The 23,913-nt window shown below is 52.7% G+C and overlaps 5 protein-coding genes across 5 annotated transcripts; 2 read left to right on the top strand and 3 right to left on the bottom strand.

Moving 5' to 3' along the window:
* Nucleotides 1-129: 129 nt before the first annotated feature.
* On the bottom strand, nucleotides 130-3,250 carry BO86DRAFT_415459 (putative autophagy protein Atg13; the record flags this gene model as incomplete). Its single annotated transcript, XM_025674906.1, has 3 exons — nucleotides 130-2,751; nucleotides 2,845-2,943; nucleotides 3,023-3,250. 3 exons carry the CDS (start codon nucleotides 3,248-3,250, stop codon nucleotides 130-132), a joined length of 2,949 nt encoding a protein of 982 aa, XP_025531812.1.
* Nucleotides 3,251-7,089: 3,839 nt separating this feature from the next.
* Nucleotides 7,090-12,436, top strand: BO86DRAFT_136868 (BTB domain and ankyrin repeat protein). The gene is made up of 3 exons (XM_025666153.1): nucleotides 7,090-10,268; nucleotides 10,326-10,443; nucleotides 10,506-12,436. Exons 1-3 carry the CDS (start codon nucleotides 7,205-7,207, stop codon nucleotides 12,379-12,381), a joined length of 5,058 nt encoding a protein of 1,685 aa, XP_025531811.1. The 5' UTR covers nucleotides 7,090-7,204; the 3' UTR covers nucleotides 12,382-12,436.
* Nucleotides 12,437-13,177: 741 nt separating this feature from the next.
* BO86DRAFT_136850 (uncharacterized protein) lies at nucleotides 13,178-15,470 on the bottom strand. Its single transcript, XM_025666152.1, has one exon. The coding sequence runs from the start codon at nucleotides 15,346-15,348 to the stop codon at nucleotides 13,342-13,344; it is 2,007 nt and encodes a 668-aa protein (XP_025531810.1). The 5' UTR covers nucleotides 15,349-15,470; the 3' UTR covers nucleotides 13,178-13,341.
* Nucleotides 15,471-16,161: 691 nt separating this feature from the next.
* On the bottom strand, nucleotides 16,162-19,122 carry vps27 (ESCRT-0 subunit protein VPS27). Its single transcript, XM_025674172.1, has 5 exons — nucleotides 18,795-19,122; nucleotides 18,583-18,715; nucleotides 18,225-18,506; nucleotides 17,390-18,158; nucleotides 16,162-17,330 (listed from the first exon to the last, which is right to left on the bottom strand). The coding sequence occupies exons 1-5, from the start codon at nucleotides 18,860-18,862 to the stop codon at nucleotides 16,387-16,389; spliced, it is 2,196 nt and encodes a 731-aa protein (XP_025531809.1). The 5' UTR covers nucleotides 18,863-19,122; the 3' UTR covers nucleotides 16,162-16,386.
* A 497-nt stretch (nucleotides 19,123-19,619) lies between these two features.
* BO86DRAFT_136790 (putative ubiquitin C-terminal hydrolase) lies at nucleotides 19,620-23,474 on the top strand. The gene is made up of 3 exons (XM_025666150.1): nucleotides 19,620-19,951; nucleotides 20,008-20,208; nucleotides 20,287-23,474. The coding sequence occupies exons 1-3, from the start codon at nucleotides 19,721-19,723 to the stop codon at nucleotides 23,155-23,157; spliced, it is 3,303 nt and encodes a 1,100-aa protein (XP_025531808.1). The 5' UTR covers nucleotides 19,620-19,720; the 3' UTR covers nucleotides 23,158-23,474.
* Nucleotides 23,475-23,913: the final 439 nt, after the last annotated feature.

Genomic DNA, 23,913 nt, shown 5'->3' with positions numbered 1-23,913 from the left:
AGGAAATTGAAGTTGGTATGTGAAATCGTTGTAAGAAAGCGGTCAAAATCAAACACCCAAGACGCCGAAAGCATCCGGGAAGATAATCAAAGTTGGAAGTGTGGGTGTGAGAGGTGGATTGTAGTCCTTTCATGGCCAGACTGGGAAGCCAGAAAGACCGCCGCCTCGCCTACCGCCGCCGCGTCTCGATCCGCCGGAGTTACCGGTGGGGTCAGCGCTATGGTTCCCTTGCCTACTTTCCTCAAAGCTTCGGCGAGAGGCCCCAAAATCACTCATCGCAAACAGCAACGGTTCGTCCTCCTCAACTTGCGATTGCGGAGGATTGTTGCGGCCGGTACTGGGTCGTCGGCCCTCAATCATTGAGGTACCGCTGTTGCTCCCACTGGCGTTACCGTCACGATCCTGATCGCGCTCGGCGAGATACGAAGGAATCGTTGAGCCACGTGCAAGGCTACCTGACCCGGAGCTGAGAGACTGAGGGCCGGAGAGGCCTCGTCCACGGGAAAGGCTAAAACGCGGCTGATACACATGGTGACCTGACGTGACTGCTGACGGCCCCGACGCGGCTGCACCTCGATGGGTACTCATCGTGCGTGTTGCAGTGCTCGGTGCCAAAGACGGATCCCCAGTGCCGGGTGGGGCCTGCTGCACTCTATGCGTCTGAGTTGAACTGGCCTTATCGCTTTCATAATCATGCTGACGTTGCATGGCACTGAGGCTGCTGTTGGATCTGTCCTCAGCTCCCAAACTTATGCTGCGAAGGTTGAAGGGGAAGATTTCCTCGTCATCTGTCGTAATTGTCCGTCGACGATGAGCAGCAGAGCTTGGCCGACGATACGTGGGAGGAAAGAGTGACGTGGGTGACGTAGGAATATCGATTGCATTTACATTCGATGGATTAACCATAGTCGTTCCTTCACTGACATTCTCATCGAGAGGCGAGCTGTGATCGACATGTGACTCTCGTCGATCGTTGTTCCCAGGATCATTATAGTCAACAATACTGTTGGAGCTCAAGCGCGAGGGTATAGCCGGGGTGTGGGGGGTGTGAGGGGAGATAGGCTTTCCCGGCGAGGAAGCCGTCGAAATTGAAGTGCCAGCCACCATTGGCGGAACACTAGACAACTGCCTGCTTGACGAGATGGACGACCGATGAAGCATCAATGAGGAGGTAATGGAATCCGACAGAGCAGCATTGGAATCCTTCATGCGCTGAAAGCGGCTCAAGGCAGCAGATGGGGCCGTTGTTCGACGTCCTTGATCGTCACGAGCAGTCGACTTCGAGTTGCTCAGCAAATCTTTATGCATATCCAGCGACTTCAGGAAATCCGAAATATTCTCATCGTCAGCGTGGAGTGAGTCGGCACTTGTCCCAGTTGCTTCTGCAAGTAAACCAGAGCCAGGCTGAGCGCTTGATGAGGTAGCACTAGCTCTCCCGCTTGAGGTATCTTCTTCAGGCCTGGTGATATTACCGGAAGAAGGCCTTGCACGACGGTGTGAGAAAGCGCTACTATATCTTGCGATAGAAGCAGGTCTAGGCGATGCAGAGCTCGAAGGAGCAACAGTCTGCTCGGAGGTGCCGGGCAATGACTTTCGAAGAGAACTTGTCGTAGACGGGGGAGGCACAGGTTTGGCTTCAGAAAGGGGTATACGAGGTGCCGCTGTCGACCGCGGAGAAGCCCCGAGCGGAGGATCGACAAGGGAGGGAGAGGCAGACAATGGCGGAGCTTTAAAAGGCTGGAAAGAGATGGAAGGTCGCCTAACCACGCCTGGGCTACCTTCATTGGCGAGAACCGCCGCACGGCCTATAGGACTTGCTTTGTTCATAGAGAGAGGCTTCCGAGACGATGATGCGGGTGGTGAGGGAGACGAGACGCCGGACTGCTGTGCAGCACGTAGGGCTGATATAGGGCTCGCGCTCGTAGTAGGCCCGACATTATGGAAGGTCGAGAGGCTGCCATAAGCACGCCCAAAGTCTGGGTCTTCAACAGTCCGTTTCTCAAGGGGTACTGACCCTACTTCCGGATTGGCGACTTTCATATGCGAATCTCGACTGGGGAGCGAGGGACGGAAGCCTTCATCATCGGCACCCATGAAACGCGAACTAAGAAGGGCTTCAGAATCATCTACACGGAACTCGCAGCTCGTTCGATATGTGACCTCGACCGAGAATGGACCAGCAGGTGAATCGGTCACCCCAAAGGTGTACGTCTCCACAACTTTACCGCTGCTTTCAAACAGTGGCATCGTCAAACGATCTGGCTTCGAGCTCCCTGCATCGGGATTCCCCGCCGAAATACGGTATTTGATCCGCAAGGCCGGGTGTGCTCGAAGTCTGCCGTTGCGTTTCGCAAACTTCCAGGCAGGCAAGAATTTAGAATATGTGAACAAGGACCTGAACAGGACGATGCTCTTCTTGTAGACCGTAGGCAGAATAGAACCAAGATCCGTCGGTAGTTTATCAGACATGCCTCCGAGTTCCACCTTCCACCGCTCCAGAATCACATCGTCAGACCCTGCCGAGAGGGGCGCGGCAGATCGCCTTTCTGGAGACGAGGACAGAGACTCCAAAACATCAAATCGTTTCCCATGCTCATCCAAGGCAACGAGGCTTTGGTTATTAGTGAGTCCTTTAGTGTCTAGGTATGTCTCGATAATCAGCGGCGGAGGCCGGTTCTCACTCGCATCACATGTTCTCCAGGTTCGTAATTGTTCTCTGAGCACGTCGGTATCTTCTAGCTCAACGTTGAACTACAGAGTGCGTTAGTTGTGATCAGTATGCCAGGTCTATTCTGGTCGGTCTCGAGAGTTGAAGACAGACGGGGCGGTATGAGAGCCACGTACCCAGCGGTTAACCCTAGGAGTATCGGAGCCTTTGTTGAAGGATGGTGGGAGCTCAACGCGGGAATGAAGAATTATCAGAGCGGCTTTGGTATGGTAGTTCTAGAGTAATACTTGTATCAGTAAAACATCAGGGAAATAAAGGCACGAGACCAGATCAAGCACGTAAAGGAAGCCCTACTGATATGATTTGGTTGAGTTTAGCTATCGCTTCTTTCGAGGGCCGTCGAGCTTGGCTCTGCTCTGGCGACTCAGGACCCGTCTCTATCCCTAACCCTCTGCTTGATGTTCTAGGATCGAAGGCTGGAGAAGTTGGACGAGTATCCTGCTCTCGATTGTCCTCCGAGCGGCTCGACCTGGTTGCAGATGCGGGTGGCGGAGGGGCCGGTGAACGAGGATGTTGGTGCATGATGTTTTGTTGTAAAGTTGAGAATCATATAAAGGGCAAGCGGTTGAATATAGACACAGAATCCAAAAGGACCGTGGAGCAAGCCTGGTTGGATCAAGGAAATAGAAGGGTACCAGTTGCGCTGCGGATAGCCATGCTAACGGACCAAGCTGCCAAAAAGAAGTTGTATAAGATAACAAACAACAATGAGACCGTGATGGGGGGAAAGGGGGGCGTCAGGCGCTTGGTAACAGGCACAGAATAGAAGATGTGAGAGAGAGGATCGGGTTCATGGTTTGCTGTGCTCAGGCAACAAGATGCTGAAGAGCATTCGGAGCATGGGGCCTAGACAACCTTGGGAGGCTTCTCCGCATTAACGACCGACTTGGGCGGAGAAAGGGAGAGGGGATGTGCACGGCGTCCTCACGTTGAGGGAAATAAAGCATTCAAGAATCCATTCTGCTTCACAATGTAGAGAAGGTTTGATTCAAAGATGCAGCCAGGGGGGGATAGGGGATGAGCAAGAAAGTTGAGAAAGGGAGAAAAGATGGCAAAGGATGGCGGTAATGCAGTGCAGTGTAGTGTCAATGGCAGAAGGAAGATAAGTTAACCTCTAGGTAGAGAGGGAGGGAGGGAGCCAGACGGAACCCGGGCTGGCTGCGGAGGAGCAATGGATGACGGTCGTACCGTACGGAAACCAAGTGGTCTGTGACGCACACCCGGTGACTCGAGGGTCAAGTGCAAGTGCAAGCGGTCAGTCAGTCAGGCTGATGACGGGTGCCACCACAGCCCTTTCAAAGAGGCTATAGAGAAAGAAGTTAGCAAGGGAGATAAATAACTACTAGATACTAAGTTCTCCTACTCTCAAATTCTGTTTTCTAATTTCTTTTGCTCCTAAGTTGCACGCACCAACACACTGCACCTAAATAGCTCGCAGTAGATTGGAAGGCGGTCAGGAGTACCTAGTACTGTACTGTACCTCATGACCGTACGCGTACTGTACCCGACAGGGAAGCATTGTTTCAGCCTGTCTTTGATCGATCAGCTCCGTGGAGCCGTCATGGACGGTAATCGGCACTGATAAGGAAATCCTCCTCATGACTTCATGGCTTGATAGAATACTAGGCAAGTATAGATTCCTGATCACAATCGGCATGATGATCATTTATCTGCTCCGTCAGCCGTCAGGTGGCTGTCACTCTCATACCTTCTTCAACTCGCTTGTTGCATAGTAATTACGTTCATCTTCAAAGTACAGTATGTGAGTACTCGCAGAATCGACACATACTGGGTTATGCATTCAGCTTGAAAATGAACAGGGTCAATGGAAAGAAACAGGCGCTAGTCCCCATCTGGGCTAGCCGGGTACTGCGGGCGTGCGCTTGAGGCGATCAATCAACTTGCATGATAATCACCGCCCATGACAACATGCTCTTTTGCTGTTCTGAGCTGCTTGCGACATCGATCGGCCTGGGATTTTGTGGTTTGCAGCTGGTATTCTTTCTGTGCTTCTACCAGTAACTTTCACATCTCTCACCACCCCCCCTCAAAATAAAAACCCTCCGGTCAGCGGCGAATTATCTTCCAACCAAATATGCTCATCTACCTGCGACACGGAGAGAGGAATGGGGCTCCCATCATCCCCTGTTAGAGCACCCGCCAGCATGGGCTACTTCCCCAAGTTCCTGGGTTCCTGGGACTGGCTGCCTCACCTGCAACGGTCTGCTGGTTAGGTGGAGAGCAGATGCTGGTTGCCCGGTCTACAAGGCACAGTACCTTAGCGATACCTTAGGGGTGAACTCTCAGGAGCTTCTCCCCAGCAACAAGAGCCAATCCCAGGACTCGCACTGTACTGTACAACGCACTACCGGCATGATGCACCGGAACTGCGGGTTCTGCAGCAAAGGCGGCTGGCTAAGGCCTTTAAGACAACCTAGACTCTTCGATGATGACCCTGGATTGGAGGGTGGATAGCTACCCATGATACTACTCCGGGCTAGTAGTTATATATGGATCAGACCCCCGACCAGGGTTAAGTACCATCGACCGAGCCCGAAGGTCGAGAGCTCGCTTGGCCGACATACTACCACCGACTTGGACCGGTTTGTTTGGAGCCAGTTGGTGATGCAGCTGTATGCATGAAATGTGAAGCTGGCTTACTCCGTGCTTCGTTCGTACCTTTGTCCTGTTTCTTTCTCGCTTATGATGGCCAGTCAAGCATCCTTGGCTATTTGGTCGCTTCCACCACACAAATCCACCTTTTCGTGCTGAGCTGATTCCAGTTGCATTGCGCACGTAGCATACCTCTGCAGGTGATGGAAGTATGATAAAGTAGGTAAGTAAAATTGAAGTAGATACTCGTGACCTCCTGACTGAGAAGATAACAAGTCCCTTTGAAGTGATTTCAGCCATTTGAACGTGTATAATGTAATCTACTTGACAGGAATCCCAGGATCCTTTGGAGCAGACGATCGGTCAGATCAGCGTCTTGACACTCTTTTGGCCGAGCGGTCTACGCTCATCACTACTGTTTGATAACTAATGGATGGGAGCTTGATCCGATGATTCTGGGTGTCTCTGCAACCCTCGATCTATGAGTCGGACACGACCTTCAGCCCCTCTTTAGCAGAATAACCCTTTTTTTTTTTTTTTTTTTTTTTTTCGATGGTAGATTACGACCTGAGATGGAGAGCAGATGCTGGTGCTTTGTGCCATGAAGCACGGAGAAAGTGACTACCTGTCTCAATTGGGGCTTGACCATCACCAGCCACAATCGGGTGATCCTTTGTCTTCAGCCTCATTTATAGTCTGCGGCGTTGACTTGCTCTCAACTGAACTGACTTGGTTACTATTTAAGCCAACCTTGAATTTCCCAGCGTACCTCTACAGACGACCCAACCCCGATACACGTTTGTCCTTGGATGAGAGACTGTCCCTGATATTCCTGGAGTGAACCCAAGGTTACTCATCTTCAAAACGACAGGCCAAGGCAAAGCAGTGCCGAACGGGGCCACACCCTCGGTGACCTCTCCGAATAAGGAGCGAGATGAACGGAACTTCCTCAATAGTTCAAGATCTCTTGTCATGTATTGAGCTGCATCGTATCCAGAAGCTATGCGAAACTAGCGATCGGGATAAGATTCACTGCCCCTGTTGATCAGATGCGCTTCTCCATACTTTACAACTAGAAGTCACTATGCGGTGGACATGCTCTTTCTCAAGCCAAATACCTCGCGATGCGGGGAGCACATATCCCGAGGTAAATCATCTGAGCTGCCCAGTGAGCACGGAACCTCTTGGAAATTTGAGAGAAGCAGATGAGGAAGAAGTGGAAGAAGAAAGAAGTTGAACATTTGTCGTCGGCCTCTCGTCCGGGGGCATGGAGGGGAGTGCAATCCCCGATTGGCCACCGCCCGGACGGTCTTATCCACGGGTCGAAAGCCATCAATCAATGATCCATGATTATTACTGCTATTCCTACTACCCCCCCTCCCACTTTTCAAATCTCCTCTCCCATCCGTCGTCTTATACCAGGTGCAACTCCCCTTCTCGTGTCCTCAATACGGTCGTGTACTAGTCTCAAACTCGATTTGACGTGTCGTCCCTTTACCCTCCGGTCCCCCCCCCTCACCTCTACCGGTCGAGTTCTGGACTTATCGTGTACTGTACTGCTAGCTTTATCCATCGCCACCACAAGTTCTTTCACGCGCGACACGCTCGCTTCCGCCAGGCCTACAATCCGCATCCGCTCGCCTTCTCTTCGACTTTCTCGTCTATCGCATTCGTCACCGTCGATCAAATCGCTTAGAGAACAATTCGGCCAAGAGTTGACCGCGGTTGACTTCTCCTTTTGTCCCGTTAGAATACTCTTGTCACCAGCAGCCTTTCTGCCAGTGCGCCCGCTAACCCTCCGCGGTTACGGCGACGTTCTGGTTCTGCGTTGATAAGAGTTTCTGACACACAAATTCTGGGCACATGAGTAGCAAGCTTTGGGGATTCTTTCTCTACGATGATGTCGAGAGCTTCCAGCGTTTCCTGGCAACGGCCACTGGGACGGCAGGGAATGGAGGCAGCTTGAAGGCTGGGAGCCCTGGGTTAGGACTGACATCTTCGCCAGGGGTCTCAATCAGAAGTAAGAAGCTGGGTGGGACTTCTCCCGGGAGTCCGATACCTGAGCGCGGGTTCAATCTACGTTCTGGTAAGATCCTGTCCAGGGAAGAACTGAACGTGAGGGACAAATACGGGCGCACACTTCTTCACCTTGTGGCATCATCGACAAAATCCACAGCGATAGACTTTGCCGTTGCCTTGCTCCAGGTACCTTTCCTGGACATCTATGCGCAAGACTGGGAGAGCGGCTGGACGGCCTTGCATCGAGCCCTCTATGCGGGAAACGCTACAATCGCGCAGGCCCTGATGGCCCGGGACATGCGCGACGCCACGGACTTCAGCAAAGCGAGCAACTCCGGGCTTCCAGTGGGAAGTTTGATTCGGATCAAAGACCGAGAGGGATACAGCCCGTTCGATGTGTACGCAGCTACGATAGCGTCGCGAGACATTAAACAGAGCTCTGATTCTCTTACATCCGAAAAGTTGTTTGCGGAGGTTGAGCTTAACGATCTCACTTCCGAAATCTCCTCGGAGGACGATGATCCTGACTACGACAGCCGCTTTAGCAGGGGTATCTTGAAGCCAAGCACTAATTTAAATGGCGACGAGGTCTTCACCTTCGGTAGTAACAAGAACCTGAATCTTGGTGTAGGAGATCAGGACGATCGTCAATTTCCAGAGCGAATCACTCTCAAGAGACCCGGACACCTTCTGCAACGACTGTTCCGTGAATTTCAAGCACAGCGATCGGAGGCCGGCAAGGTTGATGCTCAACAGGAGTCAGACAATACCATTACAAACGATCTGCCTGCGATTGTGGAGAACAAACATATCAAGATCCAAGATGTTTTTATGTCTAAGCTTCATACCGCTATCCTCACCACTGATCCCGAGTCGAACCTTTTCTTGTGTGGCTTTGGCCCCGGTGGACGGTTGGGCACTGGGGACGAAACCACACGTTTCACTTTCGTTTGCGTCGAGGGCGGAGGCCTTGCCAACAAGAAGGTGGTCTCCGTGGCCCTAGGCCAGGATCACACTCTTGCAATCACCGAGAATGGAGAAATATTCAGCTGGGGAAGCAACAAGTACGGTCAATTGGGGTACAGCTTGCCAAGGTCCAACAATCAGGACGATGTGCCCCTGCAAAAACAACCCCGACAAATTTTCAATCCTTTCAAGAAGGAGCTAATCATTGGAGCGGCTGCATCAGCAGTCCACTCCGTTGTCTTCAGCAATTCTGGTCTCTATACTTTCGGCAAGAACGAAGGACAACTCGGACTTATCGACTCCGATGCTCGATCGCTTGAAATGCAGGTAACCCCTCGGCGTGTAGGCGCATCCTTGTTCAGTGCGCCGATACAGAGTGTATCTGCGATCGATCAGGCAACATCGGTTCTTCTTCAGAACCATGAGGTGTGGGTGTTTTCGCAGTATGGTTACTCGAAACTATCATTCCCGCTAGATGTCAGTTCCAGGTTTATCAAGGATAGTTTCATGGCCACGAGATATGGCTCCTCTGTCAACCAAGTGGTAAAAGTCAAGTCCGCCGGCAATACCATCTGCGCGCTGTCGAGTTTTGGAGAGGTATACACAGTGCAAGTCAACAAGACAGAGGTCCCCTCAACGTCAACATCAACTACAAATCCATTTAAACCTCGGAACTCCATGTCGACACCGAGTAGGATCTGGTCTGTGAAAAGATCTCACATGGCAGCAAGAGATTTTGATGTTGGGCAGGATGGGTCGGTCATCATCTGTACTGTATCCGGATCTGCTTGGAGCAAAGAGAAGCGCAGGAAGTCAAAAGACTCGGCCAAAGACTACAAATTCGCTAGGATACCTGGGTTGTCTCGTGTGATCGGGGTTTCCAGCAATGCTTATGGGGCCTTTGCAGCCGTGCAGCGCGACTGTGAGGTAACTCAGGAGCAGATTATTGTCTCTCAGCCGACCTTATGGGTCGACTACCTCCCCTTATCTCCTTTCAGCTCATTTAGAGACACAGTCAGCTCGGTGGATATGGTCGGAGGCGATAGCCGGGACTCAAATCCAGCCTTGCTTATCAAGAAAGCGATATTGGAAGCCTCGGAAATCGAGCCATACTTCGAATCTTCGCAAGCCCAAGCATCTCCTGGAGTTATCTGGATTAAGACAACATCTTCGGACATACGACTTCCTGTTCACGAATTCATCTTGGCCGGACGGAGTTCGGTCCTCCGTGAGATCCTTCATAGCTTCAGGCATACAGACCGCCCTTCTCCACTTGATATCTTGTCTATTGAGCGTGACAGTGAGGGACATATGCAACTTATATTCCCATCTTTGGACATCTTCACCATCCTGAATATAGCTTTGTTCTTGTACACAGACGAGATTTTAGATGTCTGGCACCAGGTTAGACAGCCATCAGACAAGTCTTCCCAATATCGCCAGGTCCGGAGCGAAGTGATGCGTGTCGCAACTCATCTCAATTTACCAACTCTGGAACGAGCTTCCAGGCTGATGATCGAACCAACAAAGGCTCTGCGGCTTGACATGGAGCGTGCCATTCGTGATCCTGCTTTCTTCGATAGTGGAGACGTGATCATCGACTTGAAAGAGGGTGAGGTCAAGGCTCATAGCCATGTCCTGTGTCAGAGGTGCCCCTTCTTCAGTGCATTATTCTTCGGTCGCTCAGGTGGCAGATGGCTATCATCGCGCCGTGCTCATACAGACGCCATTATTCACGTCGACCTCAAGCATATTGACCAATATGTGTTCGACTTTGTACTTCGGTACCTTTATGCCGACACCGAGGAGGAGCTTTTCGACGATGTCAAGTCAAAGGATCTTGACGAGTTCATTGACCTGATAATCGATGTTTTATTTGTGGCGAATGAGCTGATGATTGACCGATTGGCTCAGATCTGTCAACAGATGCTTGGAAAATTCGGTAAGCTTCATGATCGATTGCGCCGATCGGGGTGAGATACTGATATAGGATAAATAGTGCATACCCGCAATGTTTGTTATCTGCTCAATGTGGTCACGCCATGCTCCGTGAAAGAGTTTAGGGATGCGGCTCTGGAATATATCTGTCTCAATCTCGAGGATCTACTGGCAAACAGGTAAGCCTTACTTTCGCACACGTCACGCATACAACCGACAGGAATGCTTACAGTCTTGGTAGGTTATTGGCAGATCTCGATGAGTCCTTGCTCGAAACTCTTGATTCTGTCTGTCGTGATAATCAGTTGACCAGTTTACCTGTGTCGAGAGGGCGCAATTCCGAGGACTACATATTCGAGAAATATCCAGAGCTTGCATCAGCCATTGAAGGTGACAGGAGGCGAAAGATCGATTTCATGAGGCTGAGACCGCACCTGAATCGTATCGACAGCTCCGAGGGAAAGCCTCGTGCAACAAGCAACGAGAAGGCAGCTCAGTCCCCTTCGGCTTCAAAAGCCAAACCGGGCCCAGCCCAGGATGGAGCGCTAATCGTCTCTCGTAGCCCGCTACTAAAGTCCAGGCAGTCGACGACCGATTTGATGTTCCAGATGGACGACGAGTTTTCGCTGTCCCCAGCCGACCCTGGGAAAGGCAAGGCAGCAATTCGTGACGCTAAACAAGTCGCTGCAGCGGATACACCGCTATCCATCGACTCGCCGGCCCTTCGAGCTAGTCCATATGATGGAGGCTCTCTTGGAGACCCCAGCTATTTAGATGCCCAGATGGCCTCGCCGTTGGATCCAGCTCTCTCGGAATCACCCTCTGAATCCCGCGCCGCAGCACGCCATAGGAAACAAGATCTACTTTCTTCCCCTCCAAGCTCGAGCAGCCAGACCCCATGGAGCGCATCCGCGATTTCTACATCAAAGAAGAATCTCAGGGATATCATGAATGAAACCTCGGGCAACCGGATCTCGAATCTCAGCCTAGGCATGTCTGCTCGTCGAGAGAGTACCAGTAACCCTGCGCCGAAGATGTCGCAGAAGGAGCGCAAGAAGGTTCAGCAGCAGCAGATGCAGGAGATGCTTGCCGCTCAACAAAAGGCAAAGGAGGCGCCTGAAAACCCGTGGAAGATGCCCACACCGAGCAAACCTGCTCCTACAGCTAGTGGGCTAAGTAGTCCTGCTGCAGAGTCGACGAAGGCGTCTCCCAAACCCTCCATGACCCTCCGCCAAACTGTCGCCGGGACACCTCCTGCAGCCCGCACGAAACCCAGCTCCATCCCTGCGCAGACCCCAGGCCACGGTGGACCCGCCAATGTCCAACAAACGCCCTCCCGGCCTCAAGCTCCGACGCCCATCACCCCAACCCAAGCCTCCTCCAATCCCCTCGCCACTCCCCAACCGGCTATCCAGTCCATCCGCCACATCCCGCGTCCCGAACCATACCAAACGAGTTTCCACTCCCCTTCCTCCAGCTCCTTCTCCCTCGCCACGATCCTCATGCAACAACAAACTGAGAAGGACCAGATCCGCGAAGCAGCGACCGCAAAACACAATCTGGAAGACATCCAACTCGAGCAAGAATTCCAAGCGTGGTGGGATAAAGAAAGTCGACGCATCCAAGGCATCCCGGACCCCGACACAACGAATTCGACGTCGTCCGCTGACAAAGAAGAGAAGGGCAACTCGCGGTCAAATCGGGGGCGAGGCAAAGGAAAAGGAAAAGGTCAGGGCAAAGACCAAGGTCAACAGCCACCACCACTACCACAGCAGCAGCTCCCGCACCGGAAGAAGCGCGGAAAAGGCCCTGCTGGTCCGGCAGACGCATCTACTTCGTCCGCACAACCACAACTTTCGCGTAATGAATCTACCACCACTACCACTCCCTCCGCACAGAAAGGCCATCATCCTCATCCGACCCATCGTCGTGACGCCCAACCTCGGGCCATTCCGAACGGGAATCACTTAGATGGACGAGAAACTGCGGCCGGCGGATCCGGTGGAAGCGGTGGTTCACGACGTGGAGGTGGGAGTGGCGGCGGAAGTAGAGGTGGTGGTAGCGGTGGCAGCTCTCGTGGCCGCGGCAAACCTCGGGAAAAGGCCGCCGCCGCGTGAAATGGAATCTCACATACTCACACATTTACATACATACACATATACCAACAACATCCACCTGTACCACCTCCGAACGATGTATGTCATTAACTTCACACCCCCTCATGTCATCATGAGCTTTCCGCAGAGACTTTTTTTACCTTTCGGTTCCGGAAAAGGAACTTTTTCTCCCGCAATGACATAAGAGCAATAGACAGACTACTTGCAGCACATAAGATATGATATTCGTCTCCTCTCCTCTTTATTTCTCTTTCTCCAATCGACGTAGTGGATTATGTATTGCGTAGTTTGGATGAATATGATACCGCCTTATCTAGATAAAGGAATTAAAAGGATTCTTTAGAGCTCAATTCCATAAGCATGAAGAGGAAATTATGGCAGTAGGATATATTCTTCGAATGCTATCGCGAAAACTCAATAGCGGTGGTGGAAGTAGAACACTCGGAACACGGGTCCAAGAAGCAGAACTCGAGGAAAGAAAGCAAAACGATTGGAAGAAATCACCAGGATGGACCAGGGGGGAGTCAATCAACCGAAGCGATACAGATCCAGATACTAACAACGACATTTCTGGGATGAAGATGGGCATTGGGCATTCATCAGAATCAAAGATACGAAGTCCAACGCGGTGAAGACAACCTCGAAGGCATTCAAAGTGAAATTATTAGATCATCGCGCGTGTAAAATTAGTTAATAGGCTGAAGAAGTAGAAAAGGCTTCCAGGGAACTAGGCTAATGGTGTAAATAACTCGGGATTCTCAAAATGGAACCAGAAGCAGGCAAGTCCACGCGCGAAATGGAGTATGGAAGCTGATCAAATCGCTAACAGAAGAGGAATGGTAACCCCCCGCTAACACCTTGTACTCAACGAGGGATAATATCGAATGGGGGAAATATGGTAGAAGAATTGGAAAAAAGAGGATAATTGTACAGAGAAGGGTTCTTTCCGCTCGTCCCTTACTAGCCAGCTGTCGCTACTTCGCGACTTTCCCAGATGCGACGCATCATGAGCTCGGTTTCGTCGGGGTTGTTTAATGTTTCTGAGCCTGGAGCTCTTTCCGAGGTAGCAGGGTCGGGGTGGGCGGCTTCATCGGATGTGGAGAGAATGCGGTAAGAGGGATGTTGAGATTTGCTGCCGGAGGCGGCCGGGTCGGTAGGCTCATTCACGAGGTCGTCGGGTTCTTGGAGGTAGGTCTGAGAGACGGATGTATGCATGTCCGCATGCTTGCGTCCGATTAATTGTCTGGGTTCGGAGCTGCCGCTGCCTTGGCTGCCATCTTGTTGTTTGCTGTCGCGAAGGTGAGTCAAGGCTGGCGCAGATTTGGTGGGTTTGCCAAGCGACGAAGGTTGGTCTAGGCTTGGAGTCGCGCCTCGTGAATCATTTAGAATGGCATTTAAGCGCCTGAAGCTGTCGCCGGTGGGAGACTGGAATCGACGGACAACGGTCAACTCCAGGGTAGTTTTCTCGTATGCTTTCCGAACGTGCTTGGTTTCATTGTCGTGTACTGTTCCACTGGCTCGAGCGGATCCGTTGACTAGGCCCCTGCCCGGCTCGAAAGCCCCAGCGCCCGGTCGGGTGTGAGGTGCAGTAAAGATCGGGTCCACGACAGAGGGGGGGGCTGCGGTGGACACGCCGTCGGGCGGTGATGTGTTCAATGCTGCAGTTCGTTGTAACCACAGCTTTTGCTGCGTGCGAGAATGGGGTTCTGCGCCAGCGGGCCTCGAAGGCGGCGACGCTCGTGGCTTTTTCGTACTAGTCGCGCGATTTGGAGATGGTGGAGTTTGGGGATGATAGTGTGGGAGGAAAGAGGATGGAGTGTTCGGATCCGAATCTGTGCGGGAGAATGAGCTCGTCGTTGGCTTATTATTGATGATGAATTTAGAGACGCCGCCTTCGATGGACGAGGACGTAGCATGGGTAGGCGTGTTCGCCAACGTGGTAATAGACGAAGACATCGGTCGCCGGGAACCGTCATGGCCGGACGCCAAGTTGGTGAGGGATGCATTGCGAGAAGACTGATCCATCACGGTCGGCTTGACGGTCGCAGATATGGAAGACATGGCCGGTGGTGCTTTGGCAGATACAGACGGACCCAGAATCCGTGATGCGATGACGCCGGTCTCACTAGGGCGGGTAGTCTCGACGGGTGTCTCGTCAGAATCGGACGGACGTTGCTGTGCGGTTTCGTCGTGGTCGTGGTCGTGATCGTGGTCGTGAGCGTCGTGATCTTCTTCGTCCGAGTAGTTGTCGTCACCGAAACTCTTGCTCGTCGACTCTGGCAGGCTGGTGGCTCGAGGAAATTGCGGGTAAGAGCGCTTGACAAAGGTAAGGGGGTCGACCAGAACAGCAGGATTCTCCACACTCTCTCTGGATTGTGCCACCGAGCTGCGTCTCGTGCTTTCAGGCGACTGCGTTGTATCTTCCCAATCAGCTTCGTCGTCGGAATCCGCCAACTCGAATCCCACAGTTTTCTTCTTTCCGGAGCTCGTATGTGGACGGTCGGTGACCAGCGCTTTCTTTCCGAGGACGACTGACGTATTGCGTCGCAGGGCCGGACTCGAATTGTTCTTCTTCATTGATCCTGTTGTGGGGTGTGATTCCTCCGCAACTCCATCCCAATGAACGTGATGCCCGCGCGGGCTAGCGGCAGGTGTCGCAGGGGCGGACTTCTTGCGCTGATGGACGCGAGCAGAAGCTTCAGGGCCTATTTGTTGGCTGGAGAGGTGTCTTTGTAGCTTGTGCAGATTTTTGCCGAAAGAGGGGTTGCGGTGATGGTTGCGATGGCCCCCGCCGACTAGATGGGGACGATGGGGCCTTGAGGGGGCTTTCTGGGTGGTGTTGGAGGACTGGGACTGAGACAGCTCGCCTTGGTTGGAAGGGGTGCGCGTGACAACGGCGTGAGAGGAAACCGCACGACGGCCCAGTCCGGGGCGCTTGACGGGGGAAGAAGTATTGGAAGTCGGCATGGCGGCCGTGGCAGAAGAGGAGAAAGTACGTAGTTGGTACTTGTGGTAAAAAAAAAAAACAAAAAGCAAAAAAAAAGAGGCGTTTAAGGCTTAAGCAAGGAAGGGCTGGCCCCGATCGGGTGACGAGCAGCAGCCGGGAAGTTTCCCCGATTCAATGGCGATTGGAGGAGGCATCCACCAGGTGATACAGCAGATTGTAGGTATCCGACGGCGCGGGTCAGTGAGCAGCAGAAGTACTGTTGGATTTAGTTCCTTGAGCTGTGTGAGCTGTGGTGAAGAAGTACTGGTACTCTGTTTGTTGAATGGGAGAATGAGAGACGAAGGGGAGAGACAAATCGGTGACGGTCCAGATTCCCGCCGATTGCGGGGGAGACACAAATGACGCAGACTGCGGTTACACCACACGCACCGGGGAATTGAGCTGCTTGGTTTTGACGGAAAGAGAAAATAATGAAATAGACAAAGAGGAGAAGAACAGAATTCCAGAGCAAAAGTGGCTTCAGCGGGAAAGGGGGAAGGTGAGGAGAGTTGGAATTAGATACGAGGGGGACAAATGTTTGGTGAGGGGAGAAGAGAGAGGGAGAGGGAGGGAGGGAGGGAGGGAAGAAGAGCGGGAGGGGAGAAAAGGAACTTTGGAAGGAAGGAGAAGACGTGGAAGAAATGAAGAAGGATTCCCGAAGCAAGAAGAAGAAGGAGGAGGAAAAAGAGTCCAGACCAGCAGACCAGGCCGCATTCGGTTGGCCTCGCCCTGTGCTGTGCAAAAGAAAAGCACGAAAGCATCGCCACTCTGATATTACTCATTCGCCTACATTTGTATTCATCCTGGACGTCAATGGAAAAATAGATACAGCATCAAGTCAATTTCGGGGCTTGCAAAAGTAACCAATCCATCTGGTATCATTGTGCCAAAAGCCTACATAAAACATAAAGAATAAAACACCCATCGAGGAATCGTCCCTCTTCCCTCATCCAAAACCACAGCTTGACCGCTCCTCACCGCACTGACCACTCACCCTATTCACCTCCCCCCAGTCCACTCTACAACTCAATCAAGCTCTCCTCGACGGGCGGCCGGGTCGGTGCTGTTTGTTGATATGATGGATGCACACCAGGCACACCAGGCACACCAGGCACCCCACCAGAAGGATATTCTCCTCCTTGTGGGTTGGGATGTGTTGGGACCCCGTGTGGGTAGCCTGCGAAAGTTGTAGGCCCGGGAGAAGGCTGGTGTTGACTATAGAACGATGATCCCGACGGGTCCGTGGGCTGCGGCGGCGGCGGCGGCGGCGGCTGCTGCTGCGCTGCCGGTTGACCGCCAGGTTGCATCGAATTAGGATCCGGAGGATAGTGCGAGTAAGAGGGGGCCGACACTGGGTCTGCCGGGGATGATTGATCCGGGGCGCTCGGAACGCTCGGGGCCGACGGTTGATAGTGAGAGTCATGTCGCATCACAGGCGACGGTTGATAAGGTGCCTCTGGCTCTCCATGCCGCGATTGCTGGTAGGGACTCGGGTCTTGTTCCGGGTGCGGTGGAGGTGCATAAAATTGCGTGGGTGGCGCATAGGCCGAAGGATTGCTGGGGGGTGCCGCATTGGCGCCGCCCATGTGAGGTGATGCCACCGCATGGGGATTGCCGTTCCACGGCGCGTTAGGTGGCATAGTTTGAGAGGGCTGTGGGTATAAACTCGGGCTCATGGTTCTGGCACGTTCTCTCTCTGCCGGAGGCTGCGAGTAGGGTGTGCCGGAAGGCTGGAAACTTTCGGCGACGTTGGGATTCCCATAATAATAGTTCTCGGTGCCTGACTTCGCCTCCATTGCGGGAGCGGGCATCGAGGGGTAAATATTGGGGTATGGGGATCCGCCAGGGACCCCCCCGTAACCCAAGTTATGCTGAGCGTAGGCACTAGAGAGACGTTCCTCTAGCATGCGGTCATAGTAGCGAACGACCGTTGATAGCTTGGCATGGAGGTCCAACAGAGTATCTACGCCCGCACCTCATTAGCTGCCGCGACAAATCTTCCAAAACAAACAAGATACGTACCGTGCTTGCTCATCGTTTCTCCATAGCTTCTAGCCAACTTAGGCCGGAGCGCTCCAATGCTCTCGTATAGTTCTTGAATCTGAGGTTCCCGTAGGATAGTGCCCGGGGGCTGGTGTTGCAGGCGGTCAACAAGAGCAGCAAAAAGATGGATGTTTTCGACTTCCACAGGGCTAAGCTCATAGGGGTTTTTGGGAATCGGCGCTACCCCTGCACCCGCATGAGTTGACGTATCAGCAACCGGGGCGTTCTTGAGGGCGGCTGCGTGTTTCTGCTTGTGTTGTTCCATGTCCCGCAATGATGCCTCGATAGCAGCCTTAAGGTCGGCATCTTCCTCTTCCTCTAGACTGGGCTGACTGACGGCTTTAGGAGGTTCCGGGACGATCTTGTTTTGTGGAACGTAACCGCTGGAGCCCTTATTTTGAGCCTCCTCTAAGCTCATTTGCAAAGCACGACGCAAATCGTCATCAAAGCCGCTCTCCGCCCGTCCCCCACGAGGCTCCATGACACTAGACTTGGTGATTGAATTGTTCTTGAATGCAGATCTATCGGATAGTGCCGCAGATGAAAATGCCTTCGAAGTCAATTTGGCGTAGCACCCGTCGTCCACCCGAACAGGCTGAAGGATTCCGAGATGAGGCAGAGGAAGCGTCTTGCTGGAGCATTGTGCATCAAAGACATTGCCGCAGTTGCGACAATGATGCTTGCGGTTCATGAAGCTGAAGGCAGTGCGACAGCGCATACAGACATCGGAGTCAATCCATTCGGGAGGCTTTGGCAGGAACAATCATGTCAGTTCGAGGGCGCCGTAGCGATCACAGTGCCTGGGCCAACTCACCGCACTGCTTTCCAGCATGCTTCCGCTGATTTGAGTCTTGGGTGGAAACCGGAAACCCTCGTCCTGTAGCCTCCGATAAGTCTCACCAACGTAGCTCAGGTCCATACGGCCTTGAGCTGCCATGGCCCAGTCTTGTATCAATTCTAACATCTTTGCCTTCACTTCGTCATTCAGTGGGACGCCCTCTGTCTTGAGGAGGGAGACGAGGTTGTCCATAAACTCCCGGGATGCAATCTCCGCCAAAAAGTGAGTACCGCCATTTTTCACACACGTGTCTGTCAGCTGCGATGCATTTCACCGTCAGTTATAAGCTAGAGCCAGGGCAAAGTGTGAGGAGGGTAGGCGTTTTGCGACTCACTTTCAAGGTCGCTAGTTGGATGTTCGGATTCTTATTCTCAAGTCGCCTCTTCAAGGATCTCATCGCCTCCTTCGGTTGAACGCTCTTTGATCTTATCAGGTCGGAGATTTCGAGGTTGAGAGCGATGTCCTCCCTGTTGGCGTGTCAGTGAGTCGTAGCGTGTGATTGACCGACAGTCAAGGCAGCATACTGAGGGAACAGCCATAACTTACAAAGAAGAGGCGGTCGCCTTCTCGACCTGATCATCGAGCGAAGAAGTTGACGAGAACCACCCCGCCATGTTGTGATGGTGCGCAATTGACGATCTGCCGGGGACCGCGACGGAGGTACCAGATGGCTATGACGTTGGGCAGCAGCAGCAGCAGAAGCAGCAGCAGCAGATGTGGGCAGGAGAAGGAGGTGGAAACTGAGACTTGAAGAATATTCGGAAGGGTTTTTGCGCAAAATGAGAAATAACCGATAAGGAAGGGCGATCAAGGCAGCAATAGAGACATAACACTGAGCTCCAGGCAGATTGAATGCATAGAGGGATAATGTCGGGGGAAGTGTAAGTAAGGTAAATGGGAGGTAACCAAGCTTACCCTTAGTCTAGTAACTTACGGGTAGGTACCTTCCATGGGACAGTTGAAGCATGTTGGCAGTCCTCATTGGAGGGGGCGGTGAGTCAGCGGGGGTCAGGCCCCAGGCAAACAATGGTAAGTACCCGTAACATGTGGCGTCATAGCCCAACTGGGGCGGTGAGGCGGTGAGGCGGGCATTATTCCTGCGCATCCATTACCGTACTGTACTGTACATACACCCGCCCCATCATAACCATCATACAACATCCCGCAATTCGTCTGCCTTTGACCACCTCGTTCCTCTCCTCTCTTCTCCTCCTGTCTGTGTTCATTCTTCCTCCCTCCATTCTTCGTTGATCGTCTTTGGCGCATCATTCTCTTCTTCTCTTGTCTTTTAACGGCTCTCTCTGTCCTTTCAATCTCGCGCGTTTCGATACCCCGTCGAGGCGTGGTTACCCCTCCGATCTGCTTCCGCTCCGAGCCATCTTCGAACAACTACCGATCCATCCCCGCCTTAGCTCCGACAACTTTCAGGTCATGTACTGAAGCTGCCCTTCTCTCGATCGCCGTCTTGTATCATGTCCTCAGATGCAGCGGCTTTTCCCTCTCCACCGGATTTCGCACCGTGGGATAATGCCAGGCGTCCTCGATCCCTCGGTGTCATGCCGACAAGCGGGCGGCCAGTCGGACTGGCATCGCAGCAAGTCGGCAACAATCAGAGCGCTCCGGCAAGCCAACCGCCGCTGTTTCCCAACATAAAGGATCTACAGGATGAGGCGGCAGCTTTGGATGTCAATGAGAATGCCTCGGTATGTTTGAGATTTGCCACCGTAAAATGCCAGTTGATACTAATTGAGACCTTTAGCTTAGTGTTTTGCTTGAGCGAGCGCAAGTGGCCATAAACCAAGCCCGGGAGCTTTCCGACAGCGATCAACTGGATCGGGCCTATGTGCAGTACCTTCGTGCCTCCGAAATTACCATCAACATTATTCCCCACCACCCGGACTATCGTGCGACAGCCAGCCAGAGGCCCGCATGGTTCAAGAGATTTGCCGATCTGATGATGGTAGGTAGTCGCATATCCACGCGGGGAGCCTTCTATAAGCTCTTGGATATCAGATCTGGGACTAATCAATTGTGATAGGCTGTACGGACGAAACAAGGGACGATGGATGATATCAAACAACAGATCGTGGAGAACAATCTAAGGACAAAGGTGCAACCGGTTGGACCACCGTATTCACACCCAAACCGGCCGAAGTCAGAGATTCTGAGTAGTGCTGCCTCTTCAGTGAGCAACTCAACGCAGATGCCAATTTTGTCACACCATCAACAAGATTTTGAGCTACAGACAAAGCAGAATCGATACTCGAGTCCTCCAACTGATGCACTCGCACAGAGATTTGCAAAGCTGAGGATGTCACCCCCTGACAGCACTGTCTTAGAGACCACAAAAAATGGGACAAACAATCTGTTACAGTCCGCGCCGCAAGTCAATCCGTCGCAAACTTCGGCTCAAGCGTCACCACAAGCGTCACCACATAACTCCGTTTTGAGCTCTCCGACACGACGTCCCTTAGGGCCTCGTAGCATGGGTTCCCCCCATGGGGTTCCTGCTCTTCCCCCAAAGGTTCCTCTGAACACATCCCTTCCACGGGCACCCGACCCAGCCTATAGTCCTATTTGGTCGGTGCCATCACAGGGACCTTCAAACCCGCCGCGGACCTCGACGGAAAGCTCTCGTCCAGTCAACCCACGGTATTCTCAGCTCGCGAACTCACCTCACAGGAGCCCGAGCCGGAATGGGTTCGATGATAATCCGTACCGATCTAGAACCCCAAATGGTGTTCATCAAGTACAGGAGATCCGAAGCGGCAGTGCTGACCTCCCGCACAACACTACGATCACTCCGACAGAATTAATAGATTATCTTCGCAAATATAACATTCTGCTAATCGATGTCCGATCTCGGGAGCAGTATGATAGTGGGCATATATATGCTTCTTCAATCATATGTGTTGAGCCGGTGGTGTTGAAGGAGAACGTATCCGCCGAAGAGTTGGAGGAGCGTCTTGTGGTGTCGCCGGAGTATGAGCAGTCATTATTCGAACGCCGTAATGAATTTGACATGGTTGTGTACTACGACCAGAAAACATCATCGGTCAGTTATCTTGCTGGCTCTCCGGTTGGCACGACAGCGCCACATCTCCGAGCGCTCTACGATACGCTTTACGAGTTCAATGCCTATAAACCCTTGAAGGACGGTCGACCACCGGCATTACTTCTAGGCGGCCTCGACGCATGGATTGATCTCATAGGCCAGCAATCCCTTGCCACATCCTCCACTGCTGCTGTGATGGGATCCTTGCAGGCCAAGCGGCCACTGCGAAGGCCTGGGCGACCGCTTGGAAGAGTGCCGACGATGGTCAGCGCTAACTCTAGCTTAGAGGTCAGGAAACGACGACTGCGCGAGTACAAGCCACTGAATAACCAAGAGCTTACGGAGTGGATGGAGAAGTCCAAGACGGAGGAAATCGATGCCAGTACATATGTCGAAGAGGATGAAGAAGCACTGACGGCGGAACCTGCTGGAGAGGAGGAGGTCCCTGCCTCGCCCTTTGTTCAGAATTATGAAGATTTCCTGCGGCGCTTCCCCGAACCAGGCGCGATTCAGCAGTCAATGGTGGCACCACACATACGACCGGCGGGCACTGCTGCACCGAATTACGCTGCGCCTGTGCCTGTCGCTCCCTCGCGGCCGCCCCCGGCAGTTCCACGGCCTAGCTATAGCGGCGTCTCGGACGGCCGGCATATTCAACCTACCCTGGAGCGGCAGAGTTCGGCCACAAAAACAGCCCTCTACACCCCTCTATCGATGCTGAGCCGGCTCAAACTTCCTCGCACTGGGTTGACCAATTTCGGGGTGACCTGCTACATGAATTCGACTCTGCAATGTCTCAGTGCGACCTTACTGCTGAGCAAGTTCTTTATCGATAATCGGTTTCGGTACTATGTCCAGAAGAATTGGAAAGGGTCCCAGGGCGTCATGCCGGGGCTTTTTGCAAACCTGATCCGGTCGTTGTGGAAGAATGATGTTGAGGTAATCATGCCCACCTCATTTCGAAACTTCTGCGGGCGGTTGAATCAAGAGTGGGCAATCGATCGCCAGCAAGATGCCAAGGAGTTCTTCGACTTTGTTGTGGATTGCCTGCACGAGGACCTCAACATCAATTGGCAGCGCAACCAGCTTCGCCCTCTGACATTTGAAGAGGAGATGCAGCGGGAGCGGATGCCGGTCCCCAAGGTCTCCAAAATTGAGTGGGATCGGTATTGTCATCGCGAGGAGTCCTTCATCTCCTCACTCTTCGCCGGGCAACATGCGAGTCGATTGCGTTGCACCACCTGCAAACGGACGTCCACTACGTACGAAGCCTTTTATAGTATCAGCGTGGAGATTCCTCCGTCTGGAACGGGAGACATCTACCAATGCCTTCGTAGTTACTGCCAGGAGGAAATGCTGAGCGGCGACGAAGTGTGGAAATGCCCGTACTGCAAGTGTGAGCGGGTTGCGACCAAACAGATCATCATCACGCGGGCGCCTCAGATCCTGGTGATTCACTTCAAGCGGTTCTCGGCGTCGAAGACGCAGAGCGCGCGGAAGATCCATACGCCGATAGATTTCCCGCTGCATGGGCTGCGGATGGACGACTTCGTGTTCTCGCAGCCGACTCCGACGTCCGTTCCGAACGGTCATTCGGCGACCGTGCCCCCGGAGACGACGATCGCAACCGCCCCTCCCTTCACGTACGACGCATACGGCGTGCTGCGACATCTTGGGTCGTCGATGAGCAGCGGACATTACATCTCTCTGGTGCGAGATGCGCAGCGACAATGCTGGCGCAAGTTCGATGACGAGCGGGTGACCGATTTCAACCCGCGGGATCTGCGACCGAAGGAGCGGTTGCAGAACGAGCAAGCTTACATTGTATTCTATGAGCGGGTGCCTGCGAAATGAGGGCTCCGCCGGGCATCGTCTTTTTCTTTTTTTTCTTGAAGATACTCACATTCAAGCGATTATATTTTCCAACGGTTTGAACTTGTGTTACAGTGCCATCCCGTGAGCGGGATAGATCGACGCCAAACCACCGAATCCCGATTGGCATGATATAATTACCACTATCGCCTGCATATTTTGTTTTTCTTCTTTGCTCTGCGTTGACTGGAATGTTTTCCGGCGAAGACACGACTGCATGATGACGGGATGTGAGCATGTGACGAGATCTTATACCTTGTTTTTTTTTTATGTTAATGCTCGACGTTGTCTCTTGTGATTTAGCCCCTTCCGAGTTTAGATCTGGTTTATAGCATGGATGGCATGGATGTTGAACAGGTAGCGTTGTGTGTTCAGCGGGAATGAATGGATAGAGTACTTTTCCGGAGTACTTCGTTTGGAATAAGCAAAAGCACGCAGTGAGTGACCAACTTATAGAAACCCCCGGGAGTGATACTGTCAGCTCCGACGGGCTCAGAAGAATCCTAGTGCGCCGGACTCTCTCTCTCTCTCTCTCCCCCAGACCGGCGGACGGACTTTGCCAAAGCTAGGATACTAGAAGGTTTCTGTCATAGGGCCCCAGCTCCGACATTGCAAGCTATCGATGTATGTACAGTACTGTATGTATGGTAAAGTCCGTCGCAGTAAACCGGTGGAGAGCCCGCCAGAGCTTGCCTCGTAGTCTATCCTCTGAGCGTCTGAGATTCCATGGAAGACCAT

Source organism: Aspergillus japonicus (assembly GCF_003184785.1).
Source record: "Aspergillus japonicus CBS 114.51 unplaced genomic scaffold BO86scaffold_4, whole genome shotgun sequence".
Taxonomy (NCBI): Eukaryota; Fungi; Ascomycota; class Eurotiomycetes; order Eurotiales; family Aspergillaceae; genus Aspergillus; species Aspergillus japonicus.
This window is presented reverse-complemented; position numbering and strand designations above follow the sequence as displayed.

What these genes read in the sequence shown, in the direction of transcription:
- BO86DRAFT_136850 (XM_025666152.1), bottom strand. Translation starts at nt 15,348, where the DNA reads ATGCCGACTTCCAATACTTCTTCCCCCGTCAAGCGCCCCGGACTGGGC.
- vps27 (XM_025674172.1), bottom strand. Translation starts at nt 18,862, where the DNA reads ATGGCGGGGTGGTTCTCGTCAACTTCTTCGCTCGATGATCAGGTCGAG. An exon ending in AAGGCGACCGCCTCTTCTTT is followed by an intron (nt 18,716 to 18,794) that starts GTAAGTTATGGC and finishes ACACGCCAACAG; the next exon opens with GGAGGACATCGCTCTCAACC. An exon ending in GCATGCTGGAAAGCAGTGCG is followed by an intron (nt 18,159 to 18,224) that starts GTGAGTTGGCCC and finishes TTCCTGCCAAAG; the next exon opens with CCTCCCGAATGGATTGACTC.
- BO86DRAFT_136868 (XM_025666153.1), top strand. Translation starts at nt 7,205, where the DNA reads ATGAGTAGCAAGCTTTGGGGATTCTTTCTCTACGATGATGTCGAGAGC. An exon ending in ACAGATGCTTGGAAAATTCG is followed by an intron (nt 10,269 to 10,325) that starts GTAAGCTTCATG and finishes TAGGATAAATAG; the next exon opens with TGCATACCCGCAATGTTTGT. An exon ending in GAGGATCTACTGGCAAACAG is followed by an intron (nt 10,444 to 10,505) that starts GTAAGCCTTACT and finishes CAGTCTTGGTAG; the next exon opens with GTTATTGGCAGATCTCGATG.
- BO86DRAFT_136790 (XM_025666150.1), top strand. Translation starts at nt 19,721, where the DNA reads ATGTCCTCAGATGCAGCGGCTTTTCCCTCTCCACCGGATTTCGCACCG. An exon ending in ATGTCAATGAGAATGCCTCG is followed by an intron (nt 19,952 to 20,007) that starts GTATGTTTGAGA and finishes TGAGACCTTTAG; the next exon opens with CTTAGTGTTTTGCTTGAGCG. An exon ending in GATTTGCCGATCTGATGATG is followed by an intron (nt 20,209 to 20,286) that starts GTAGGTAGTCGC and finishes CAATTGTGATAG; the next exon opens with GCTGTACGGACGAAACAAGG.